The following is a 12,788-nucleotide window of genomic DNA, read 5'->3' as shown; positions in this document are numbered from 1 at the left end:
ATTAAATCTGGAACTTACAATTTTTTCAAATGTCTTAGCCAACTCTTCATCAATAACTCCATCTGGTGGCGTACGAGCTTTTTTCCAGAAAATTGCTCGATCAGGTAATTTTTCAGGGGCCAGCCGCCCTGCTTTGATCTGTTAAAAAATGAAGAAATAAAAATGTTTAAAAAAATAAGTGCAATACTATACTAAATTTCAGAGATAGCAAGAAACTCGTACTTCATCTTCCTCCAAACCAATATATCCTTTCCTTGAGGTTCTGTGTGGATATTTTCGCTCGCTAACTCGCTCGCTTTGCACTTTACTAATCTCCTGCACACAAGATATATTAAATTCAACACTAATTCAAATATACCATGATAAATGTGAAAGATATAAATATGAAAGATATACCTCCCAGCTTTTACCGGTCCTCACAGCCACAAATCTTCTCTAACAGTCCTTGCCAACATACGCATATTTTGGAGGGGCTTGCTTAGCTTCTTCTTCTTTCCAATATACGGCTTCACAAATTTTCTAGTTAATTCAGACTTGAATTGTCTCCACTTCGTACCCGCTGACTTTAAGACCAACCCCTCACTTTTCGGAGCTACTTTGAAAGTATCCTGAGAGGAAAAAATAACCGTGTACAAGGTAAAAACTCATATACTAAACAAGTTACAATATTTAGGTAAAATAAACATGATTTATTTTACCTGCACACCACTCCATATCTTCGCTTTTAACTCCTCATCCACTGTTAGCCAATTTTCAAGATCAATTGACACCATCGTCCTCGCCAGCATACCAATATAAGACTACAAGGTGTGCCTTGTGTCACCAATGGGAATTCTGATTCTGTTGTATCTGATTTTGAAATTTTTCCCTTGAGCTTTCTTCATCACGACCTTGTGCATAGCACAAACACCACGTGTTGCTCCAGTTTTTCTTTTCCTAGATTCTGTACTTGTAACCGTCTCTTGTGGAACATCAGAGTCTGCCTTTTTTCCATCTTCTCCAGGGTCATCTGTAGGTTGTACGGCATCCAGTTGCTTTTCTGGTGTCAATTGCTTCACATCAGTTTGCTTTCCAGGTGTCAATTGCTTCACTTCCAGTTGCTTTTCTTCATTTTTCTCACCGCCCTCCTCTGTCACTGCTTTTTTAGATATCAGTGTTCTGGGTTTCTTCTTCCCCATTCATGTGCTTGCAATTCCTGAAATACATGGTGTACATAATTAGCTATATATAATAATCAACAGTGGGAATAAGCGTTCTAAATGCATTATAGTAAAACATTAAAAAATAAAAATAAAGAGCAGACAATATAGAAATAACGCGAATGTAAAAAATGTAAAATGCATTGTAACTATGAAACAACTGAAAATCAAAGACAAATTATCCAGGGTTTAGCAATTAAACATGTCCCAAAAGCATACTTCTGTCTCTCACAATAATACAAATATCAAAATTAATTAAAAATACATCGACATCCAAATTCAAAATGTAATCATTTTCTAATCCAAATTCCCTCGACATCCTCTCGTTGATTTCCAAGACTAGGCTCATCTGCATCATCATCTACATCTACTAGGACATTTACTTTAGGGATTTGAGAGCAGAATGGAGGATTTTTCAGTGTTGTGTCCCCTAAATCATCGTCATTATACACCTCATGGTAATCTCGATTCGTGGAAGTAAATACAACTAACCAGGTAATATCGACTGGATCGTTGACATAGAAAACTTGCTTGACCTGGTCAACCGATATGTACTTATCATTTCTGTGACCTTGTCGACTAAGGTCCACAAGTGTGAAGCCGAGATCGTCAACCTTGACACCTTTATCGCTATCTGCCCATCTACACAAGAACAGCGGAGCCTTAAATGCACGGTAATCCAACTCCCAAATTTCTTCAATAACGCCATAAAATGTCATATCGCTCTCCACGAGATTTAAATCCTTGGCACTACTCACTTGGACAGTCTTAGTAACTAAAGACATGCCGCTGTTTTGGACCACCCGCATATTATCTCGTTCTTTTGTGAAATATCGAACCCCATCAATGAGAAAGCCTTCATAAGTCAATACGGAAAAAGAAGGTTTGCCTGCAAGCGATCTTATCATTTCAGGAACATCTTTTCCATTCCTTATCATTTCACTGACCTTTTTTTTAAACCAACTAGACAATAACCGATTGTGCTCTCCGATTAGCCATTGCACGGTCTTTTTTTCCCTCGATAGGTTTCTTCTAATAATTCCTTGTGCATCCTAGAAATAAAAGTATTGATAAGGAAATACCATAAATACTCGCTAAAAGAAGATTGAGACAAGGGTTAATAAATTTAACTTACGTGACGTATGGATACACTTCCGAATTATTTTCAAGAACATGTAGGTGTGCCTCATCTCGCTCTTTTTCTTCGACTGACTTTATTATTGCAGGAGATAACGGACCATCAAGTTTGGCTTTGTCCTTCGGAAGACCTGCAGTTGTGCAACTCAATCGAACAAACTCGCTGTAAAATTCTACAGATTCTTCTCCGAGATAGCTTTCAGCTATACAACCTTCCGGATATAAACGGTTTCGCACATAACTTTTCAGCACCTTATTGAACCGTTCAAATGGATACATCCATCTGTAAAAAACCGGACCACACAAATGCAATTATCTAACCAAGTGAACCGTAAGATGTATCATTACATCGAAAAAAGAGGGAGGGAATATTTTCTCCAGCTCGCACAAGGTTAATATTATATCTGACTGTAATTTATCCAATTTTGATACCTCGACAACTTTAGTGTACAAAGAATTGAAAAAGAAACACAGCCTAATGATGCTAACCCGGACATTTTTTGGGAGAATTCCACGAATTGCAACTGGGAGTAGCTATTGAAGTAGTATGTGACAGTCGTGAGACTTCAGCCCAAATAACTTCATATCAGGCATCGAGACATAATTTTTTATGTTTGATGAATGTCCATAGGGAAGTTGCATTGATGACAATGACTTTAACAGTTTTCTTTTTTTTTCCTTTGAAAGAGTATAAGCAGCAGGGGGCAGGTACGTTCTCCGTGCTCCTACTTTTTGTGGAGCCAAATCTGTCCTAATGCCCATTTCAACCATATCAAGTCGGGAGGCCTCGCTGTCTTTAGTTTTAAATTTCATATTTAGGAGTGTCCCAATAAGATTGTCGCACACATTCTTCTCAACGTGCATAATATCGAGACAGTGACGAACATAATGAAACTTCCAATATTCTAACTCAAAGAAAACTGACTTTTTCTTCCATGGACAGTCGACCTTTTTGGACTTCTTTACTGCATTCCTGAAAGCAAATTTAATCCACTCCTGCTGCCTTAACACCTCTTCTCCAGAAAGGATTTGACGAGCATTTCCTAACTCTTGCTCACCATTAAAAGCCGTCTTTTTCCTCCTATAAGGATGATTCCTAGGTAAATATCGACGATGGCCTTGAAAACACATTTTCTTGGTATAAGGTAAATACTTGGCTACGGTATCGTCGCCACAAACTGGACAACACATATAACCCTTGTTGACACAACCGGACAAGTTCCCATAAGCGGGAAAATCATTTATTGTCCACATTAATATTGCCCTCAAAGTGAAAGAAGATTTAGTATGAGCGTCGTGCACATCTGGTTCACCTTCTTTCCAGAGCTTTTTGAGATCATCAATAAGTGGTTGCAAAAAGACGTCAATGTTATTACCTGGCTCTTGCGGACCAGACACTAATATTGTTAACATCAAGAACTTTCTTTTCATGCACAACCACGGAGGAAGGTTATATGTTGTCAATACTACTGGCCAACAGCTATACCCATTGTTCATGCCATTGTTGTGGGGGTTTATACCATCCGCCGCCATGGCTAATCGAAGATTTCTCGGCTCATTATCGAATTCTGGCCATTTATAATCGACATTCCGCCATGAAGGAGAGTCGGCTGGATGACGCATCTGCCCATCTTGACTTCTTTGGTTAGCATGCCAAGTCAGAAGCTCAGCGGTAGAATTCGACTTACATATCCGTTTAAATCTTGGAATGATTGGAAAATACCACATAATTTTAGCCGGGACGTTAAGTCTCCATTTACCACCCTTGCCTAACTTCCAGCGAGATATGTGGCACTTGGGACACTGGACAAAATCAGAATTTACACCTCTATATAGAATGCCTTCGTTCGGACATGCATGGATCTTAATATATTCAAGACCTAAATCGGATAGGGTTTTCTTAGCTGTGTATGCATTACTTGGCAAGACGTTATCTTTAGGAAGTAAGGCGCCAATGGAAGAAAGTAAATCCGTAAACGCACTATCACTAATACCAAATCTTGCTTTCCAGTTATGTAACTTGAGCATCGAATCTAATTTACTAGAATCGCTGCATTCAAACAAAGGTTGCTCAGCATCGGCCAAAAACCTCTTAAACTCCTCTGAATGCTTATCACAATCATCACCCAAATTACCCCGGTTATTATATGCTGCTTCACAGATATCACCTACCTGTGATGCAGCAAAATTTTCTTCAATATTCTGTTCAATATTTTCCGAACACGGAGGTGGCATTGTGCTACCATCCGATGATCTACAGCTAGCTTTAGCTCCATGCCAAATCCAATCGATGTACCCTAAACTAAAACCCTTTTCATATAGACGCCCCCTAATGATTTTTACCGAGAATTTCTTAAAATTGCAGCAACGTGCACATGGACAGGGTATCATCTTAGGATCCTTACAGTTTTCTTCAGCAAATATCAAAAACTTTTCTACCCCAATTTCATACTCTAATGAATCCCTATCTGCAGATATCCATGACTTATCCATATAACCTACATGATCATAATTTAAAATATTAAATAAAAATTCATAATTTACTAACACCTAATCATTTTCTTGAGTATATAGTAACTACGCATTATTTTATTCGGATAATGGCAGTTATTAAATTATCATGGTTACCCATTTAATAAATTATGATAAACCTATCATACCATATACAATTACATTGCGTTTCACTAATTTTATACCTTTTTTAACGAATACCTAAATTACAATTACGACTAGTTCTCCTCAAAATCATTAACATCTCTTCTGTATTTCACTAATTTTATATCTTTTTTAACAAATATCTAATTAAGCTTGTGAACTTGTTCTCAAGCTCATACACAACTGCCTTCCATAAATTGCACAGTTTATATAAATAAAAAAATTATAAAGCCCCATATCAGCACAAACAGACAATCAAAACAGAAAGATGATTACTAAAATACATACACATTTTAAAATATACAATCAAAAAAGAAAGATGATTACACTCATTTTAAATAACATTAGCACAAATATATCAACAAAGCCCCATTTCACACAAGTAAAAATAATGCATACACATCAATTCACAAAGATACATAAATTCAGTAATAATCTGACTATAAGACACACACACACCAATCAAAAGTCCCAAAAAATCAAATTTAATTGAAAATACACTTACAAATTAGGGTTCAATTTCGGTGAAACAGAGCTCGATTTGTGTAAAACTTGCTTGATTCGGGTTGTATGAACACTTCTCAGGGCTGCATGTCAACCTTCTTGCTAGATCTGTAATAGAGGGTTTAACTTTGTTTTAGGGCTTGTAACGGGTAGAGGTGAAAGAGAGGGGAGAGTGATAGTTGAGAGGTGAGAGACGGAGTCGGAGACGGAGAGAGAGAGAGAGAGAGAGAGAGAGAGAGAGAGAGAGAGAGAGAGAGATAGAGAGAGAGAGAGAGAGAGAAGTCGGGGAGGGAGAGTGTACCGAGAGAGAGAGGTCGAGGAGGGAGAGCAGTGAGAAAGAAGGGGGGAAATGAATTTTGTTTAAGTAAAAATTTCCCCCGTATTTTTTTAGTTATAAAGGGGGAACATTTTGTTCCGTGTTTTTTTTAATTTTTAAAAAAGTAGTTATATACAACGGTCGGCCATGAAACTGATGTGAATAATGCTGTTTCACATCGGTTTGAGAGAAACTGATGTCAAAAATTGTTTTTACATCAGTTTTTTTTGTAACTGATGTAAAAAATGTGATGTTTATTCCAGTTTTTCACGTAGTGTACATTCAGATTCTCAAGAATGGACCCTTCATTCCTATGGTAAGAGTTGAGGAATCTACAGATTGAGACATGGTCATACCACCCCATTATGCTCCAAAAGATCCTGCTGAGTATTCTGGTCCTGAAAAGGAGAAAGTTTCCCTGGATAGCAGCTTGCAAATGATATTGATTGAGTCACTTGACAATATGATGTACAACAATATTGTCAACTGTGACACTGCCAAGCAGATATGGGAAAAGATTGAGATACTATGTGAAGGAACTGAGGAGGTTAGATCTAATCAAAGAAGGCTATTAATTTCACAGTATGAGGGTTTCATAGCTAAGCCTAAGGAAAGCATTACTGATGTGTTTGAAAGATTCAACAAGCTGATCAAATGACTTGCAGCTTCATGACAAATACTATGAAGCTGAAGAGGTAAATCTAAAGTTCTTGCTTACTCTCCCTGACCATTTGGAACAGAAAATCTCAGCAATCAAGGAAGGGAGAGACTTGAGTAGAATAACTCTGGAAGTTCTATATGGAATTCTCAAAACATAAGAAATAGAGATGATTTAAAGGCAATCGCTGAGGTCTGGTCAAGGAAATGTTGTGGATGGAATAAGTGCTTTAATTGTAAATGAAAGCCACTCATTCAATAACGAACTAGGATCCCGAACTTCAGTTGGCTCAACAAGTGAGCAGAGAAAAAATGATTCACAGGAGCAAGTCATATTAGATTTGGAAAAGGATGAGTTCTACACTCTTGAAGAACTGGATGAACTAGATCAGTCAATGGCCTATCTAGATAGAAAATTCTCTAACATTAGAATAAAGAAGCCAATGTACTTCAGGAATAAAGGACAATACTTCAACAAAGACAATAGCTCGAAAGAGAAAGGGAAGTACAATTCTGACACCAAGAGTGGTTACAAAAATGGATATGTTGATAGATCTAATATAAGGTGCTTCAATTATGATGAACTAGGCCACTTTGCTACAGAATACAGGAAACCTAAGAAGGTGAAGAAAGATAAAGCTTATCTTGAACTGGAAGCAAAGTATGAAGCTCTTCTGAAAAAGCAACAGAGAAAAGCTTACATTGCGGAGGGAAAGAGTTGGGATGATTCAAATAATGATGAAGATGAGGAAGTTGGAAACTATGCTCTAATGGCTTTGGAGCAAGGTGAATCATCCTCATCAAAAGTACAGACACCAACTCTTACCACTATTGATTTAAACGTGAATCAATACAAGGAAACTGTTAAAAAGATGAGCACAAAAATGTTTCACATTCACACAAGCATGGTTGCTGCTAATGAAGAAGATAGCAGATTAACAAAGATAAATAAGAAGATCGAGAGTGAGAAGCAAAAAACTGAATTGTTGCTAGTTGAGCTTGAAGCTTTAAAACAAGAAAATGCTTATCTCAAGAACAAGCTCAAGTGTGCAAATAAAAAGTGTTAAGGGAGAAGCTAGAAAAGAATAAAGTAAAGATGAAATCTTTCATAAATGCATCTGAACTGGTCGAACAGTATCATGAGAAGAATGAGCCATGTGCAAACATTGTTATTGGCCTTGACTATGATGACATGAGTGACAAAAAGAAAACTGTAGGTGACAACGGGAAAGCCAAGAAGACTGAGAATGCTCCAACCTTTTTTAAAGAGGTTAATGCACCTATATTCAAAGCATGTGTAGTCAACTTCAGTGAAGAAGAATTGAGTATCAAGCAAGAAATTGCTAATAAAGATAAAGAGAAGAAAACTAAAGAATCAATTCAGTCTTCCAACACTGAAGAGAAACTCAAGAACAAACAAAGTCCCAAGACTCCAGTTCAAGAAACCAAAACTGAAGATGCAAGAAAGAGAAAGAAAAATAGAAATGGGAAAATAGGGATAAATAAAAGCAATATTTTTTCTTATGTTGCAAATACTCCTAGAAAGAAATGTGAAAAATGTGGCTCTTCAAATCACCTAACTCACCTTTATAAAAAGGTTGTTAGCAAGTCAGCTGAAGGAACTTGCAAATACAATGAAGCAAATTCTAATGATCCCTATTCATTATGTGACAAGTTTGACTGCATTCCTTGTAATATGAAGGTAATGAAGAGTTGCCACAAATTGAGAATAGACCTTAAAAATAAAAATTGAGTCTACATCAGAAGGAAAACATGCACAACAATCACTGAATTCTGTTTCATCTAAAATTACTCATTCTACCTCTACTGAAAAAGTTACCAAGAAGAAACTACCCAACACTGCTTGGGTTTCCAAACACACTTAAGACTTATTGTGTGCAGAGTTAGTGAAGAAAGTCATCTGGATCATAGACAATGGATGTTCCAGGCATATGACTGGTGGTAGAGCCCTGTTATCACAGTTTGAGGAGTAAGCTGGCCCATTGGTGACCTTTGGAGACAACAGTGAAGGATTCAAAATGGGATATGTAACACCCCCAAATCCGGGGTCGGGGATCCGGGTTGTCACGAGTTCCATTTCCCTTAATAACACCCAATCTTAATAATTACTCAACTACTCTGTACTGTGACCCCACAATAAACACACACACCACACGTTATAGTCTCAGAGATGAACATCCAAAAATAACCACAAGTCATTTTATTCCACAATTATATGTCAATACACCCTAAAAAGGTTTCTGAATAAATTTACATTTCTTTGCCATTATTACAATTCATAATTATACATAAGTCTGGTACATCATAAGTTGAAAACCTAGCCTATTGGTAGTTCCTACCTCAGCTACAGCGACATCCACGCCTACAGGAAACTGCGGAATGTTTCCTATCTGCCTGCGAATTGGGAGCTTAGTCCTATTCATCTTTTCTATCTGTTGTTGTGTGATGAAAGAAGAAAGCAAGGGTGAGCAGCAAGCCCACCAAAATAATATGTATAATGATTAACAATATGAACCTTCTCATAGTACTCATGAAAGTCTTGGTCAAAAGAAATGAACCAAGTTTGATATCTTAATGCGATGAAGTCGCAAAATATTCAGTATATATACATATATACTTTTCAAAATATTGGAAGTCCTCTTCCATGCATAATACACACAGAGTTCCAGTGTATAACTGTATAAAAAAATATCGTTACAAGGTGATCTCATATATCTAACCTTGTCTCAACGTTTTTCTGAAAATCTTTGTCATTCATAAGACAATTATTAACTAGATATAAGTTTAAAAGATGAAGTTACCAAATACTTCACTACACTTATATCATTTATAAAGCTACTTGAACTACCATTGTTCAAAGTATAATGAGCTTTCAACAGTTCATCACATAGATGAGACTACAAGACAAGATTTGAATAGATTAAATCTTAAAAATATTATTAAAGGAAATGAAGTTATGATATACTTCATTAAGTTCTGATATATATATATATATATATATATATATCCACATATACATCTTCCTTTATACATTTCCTGAAAACCTCTGTCATGTGAAGTATGAACATAATTGCAATATCCAATAAATTTGGAAAGGAAAAGAATTTTGGCATAAACCAGATATCTTGCTGATCAGGCAAAGATACCCATAAGTAACATTTTCTACTAGTAGATGGACGAATTCCCCACTGGTCATCACCCTGGTCGTAATAGGACCTTATGCTGGACTGCCACTCAGCCACTTATGCATTTGATGGACTCCCACTGAGCCACTTACACTATCATGGACGCCCACTGAGCCCATGTTGCTTATGCCGACTCAATAGATGGACTTACTTCCCGAACGTTGGGTAAGTAATCAATTCATTTACCAAAACTGTAACCTTGTTGCGAATATAAAATACACCATAGAGACGGATTCCCCAGGTTTTGAGCGAATATTTAAATCTCCTTTGAAAGGAAGATCTTAAATATAAAAATGAGTTTTGGGATCCGCTCTAACTTTTAAAAATCATTTTGAAGACTCGAAAATATTTTTAAGAATGTTTGGAGTAATACTGATTTATTAAAATAAATCAGTCCCGATAGGAAAGAAATATCTGAATATTATTATTTAAATAATATTCCCATAAGAATAATTGAGGTAGAAGTTGGAAAACTTATACTTGAATGAATAGCAAATAATCAAAGATATACTTATACGAAAGTAATATCTTTATTTGAATAATAAAAAATAAGTTTGATTATCGAACATTATTCTTTTATAAAATAAAGAATATTATTCAGTAATAAGTGGAGTCATAATACCTCGAATGAATATTATAAATAATATTCATTAAATAAAAATAAAGGAGTCATACATCCTCAAATGAATATTCAAATAATATTCAATTAATACAATAAAAGGAGTCATATGTCCTCAAAAGAATATTCAAGTAATATTCAAATGATAAAAAAACTGAGTCATAAGCCCTCGAATGAATATTCGAAATAGGATTCAATTAATAAAATAAAAGTTATCGAATAAACCTTATTCGATTAATAGTTTGGAAAACTATAATCATATATATATATAAGTATATATATATATATATTTATATACATATATACAAAATCTACTCGGGATCCTCGACTCCCGGTTTTAGAAAATATTTCCACCTTTTGGGTCCCTATACTAAGGGTATATGCAAGGTACCGCTATTCTCTAGCATAGGTATTATCAACTGAATCAACAGATATATATGGAAAGAATACGAAACAGGCATGCATATATATATACCATAGCAGCATGCTTTAATATATTGCAACATTTGCTAATTAACCAACATCCATCTATCTCAAGATAATGCATATACATATATACATCACAACAACAGTTATAACGGGTAGAAAACTTGCCTGAGCGACTTGGGGTGATAAAAGGCTCGGGACGAGTCTGGTAACCTATAAACAACAAGTAAGTTGGAATTAAACCAAAGTTACTTGTAAATCTATACTTTAACTAACTTAGACTCTATCGCTTGATTTGCGCTTACTGATTCACTTAAGTCACTCGGGTACCCTCGGCTCCACCATTTTTAATAATTTAACCTTTACGAGTTTTAAGGCGATTCCTTCGCGAGTGTCTTACCAACTACCTAACACACTTACCATAAATGTTTCATACATTAATTAACCCTTTTTGGTCTTTAACCTATGTTTCAAAGTAAGGCGAGGGGAAAAGTTTCGTTCGCGAAACGCCGTTACTTGAAACGGTCGTTTCTCCTAAACCGTGCATCGGAATCGAAAGAACTACATATCAAAATGAAGCTCGTAACACGAACTATCTAAAACTGGAAATGGTCAAAATCTAGCAGGGGGTTCTCGGGTCCTAAAGTTATGCACAAAAACAGTCTAAAGAAAATCGGACGTTACGACGGCTATGTTTACGCGATTTCCCAATTTAAAACCATTCAAAACCAACCCAATTCAACCTCAAATCCAACATACAACCAACATCCATCCTTATCACATCATAACAACCCCAACAAATTCAATTTTAACATTCATACTTATGCCTAAGCTTGAATTTAACTATACTACATTCTTTTAACCAAAACAACAAGATTTACCAATCCGATTCCATACCATTTCAATCCCAAACTCTAAATCACAAACATCAAGCTACAATATCACCCTACTACTCAAAATCATCTTATAATACATAGGAATCTAGGGTTTGGAGATGATATACCTTCCTTGAAGTGGTGGGAGGAGCTAGGAAGCCTTAAGAAGCTTTGAGAAGTCTTAGGAATGCTTGGATCTTCAAGGAAATCAAGAAAAATTTCAAGTTAAAAACTTAAAAACACTATTCATTGTCTTCTTCTTTGATTAAATGAAGAAGATTGAGAAGGAATTGATGGCTTAAACTCATGATATAGCCCTAACTAAGCATAAGGATGATTAGGGAATTATCTTACCAATTTGGGAGGCTTGGATCTTGAGTTTTGAAATTCCTTGCCTTTGGAATAGTAAAAAGCCGAGAGCATGAAGAACAATGCCTTGGTTTCTTTTTGATTTTGATGAAAAATGATTTGCTTGGCTTGGTTGGTTTGATTTTTGTGTTTGTTTTAGTTAATTACCTAGTTGCCCTTGATTTTGTGTGGTTAAAAAGCCACCACATCTCCTTCCTTCCCATGTCATGCCTATATCATGTTGTGATGTCATCCTTCCCTCTTTGTCCTCCTCTCATTGGTTGGGTGACATCACTCTCTCTAATCCCTTTGATTAACTTCCTAATTGTTTGCCTAATGACCGCTGATCTGTTATACGGTTCGCTTAACTTTCGTTCTCGTTTATCGTTTGAAGGATCATATCCGGGATCTTATTACTTAGGTTCCCTTAACCTTTCTCAATACATTATATTCCTTTTTATGATCCTCTATTATAATCCTTTAATTTAAATCCTTTTATCCTGTTACCTTATACTCAATTCTTTCCGTATCTATTGGATTTCCGGGAAAAATCAAAGTGTTCGAATTTGGATTCTGACGATCTTTACATACACTTATATCCCATATAAAATACTAATAAAATCTCAGAATATCCATATCAGAACCCCTACATAGTGTGGCATGAAAAGTTTTCTCATTCAGCAAAAACACTATTCATAAGGGTTTCAAAATTTCCCAAAAATTGGGGTTATTACAGTCTCCCCTCCTTAAAAGGATTCCGTCCCAGAATCAGATAGAAAATGAATAGGGATACTCCCTTAGCATTGCGCTTTCTAATTCTCGAGTAAATTTTCCCACATTGTGGTC

At 36.0% G+C, this 12,788-nt stretch overlaps 1 protein-coding gene across 1 annotated transcript; it reads right to left on the bottom strand.

The window, feature by feature from the left end:
* Window positions 1–1,489: 1,489 nt before the first annotated feature.
* Window positions 1,490–4,968, bottom strand: LOC141719426 (uncharacterized). Its single transcript, XM_074521803.1, has 4 exons — window positions 4,965–4,968; window positions 2,917–4,834; window positions 2,373–2,619; window positions 1,490–2,251 (listed from the first exon to the last, which is right to left on the bottom strand). Exons 1-4 carry the CDS (start codon window positions 4,966–4,968, stop codon window positions 1,490–1,492), a joined length of 2,931 nt encoding a protein of 976 aa, XP_074377904.1.
* Window positions 4,969–12,788: the final 7,820 nt, after the last annotated feature.

Source organism: Apium graveolens, chromosome 4 (genome assembly GCF_009905375.1).
Source record: "Apium graveolens cultivar Ventura chromosome 4, ASM990537v1, whole genome shotgun sequence".
Lineage (NCBI taxonomy): Eukaryota > Viridiplantae > Streptophyta > Magnoliopsida > Apiales > Apiaceae > Apium > Apium graveolens.
The sequence above is the reverse complement of the archived record's forward strand: the minus strand, read 5'-3'. Positions and strand labels throughout refer to the sequence as shown.

Excerpts from the sequence above, each read along its gene's own strand:
- LOC141719426 (XM_074521803.1), bottom strand. Across the intron at positions 2,620-2,916 it reads GTCTCGATGCCTGATATGAA|ATGGATGTATCCATTTGAAC; the intron begins GTTATTTGGGCT and ends GGTTTTTTACAG. Across the intron at positions 2,252-2,372 it reads GAGATGAGGCACACCTACAT|GATGCACAAGGAATTATTAG; the intron begins GTTCTTGAAAAT and ends TTTTATTTCTAG.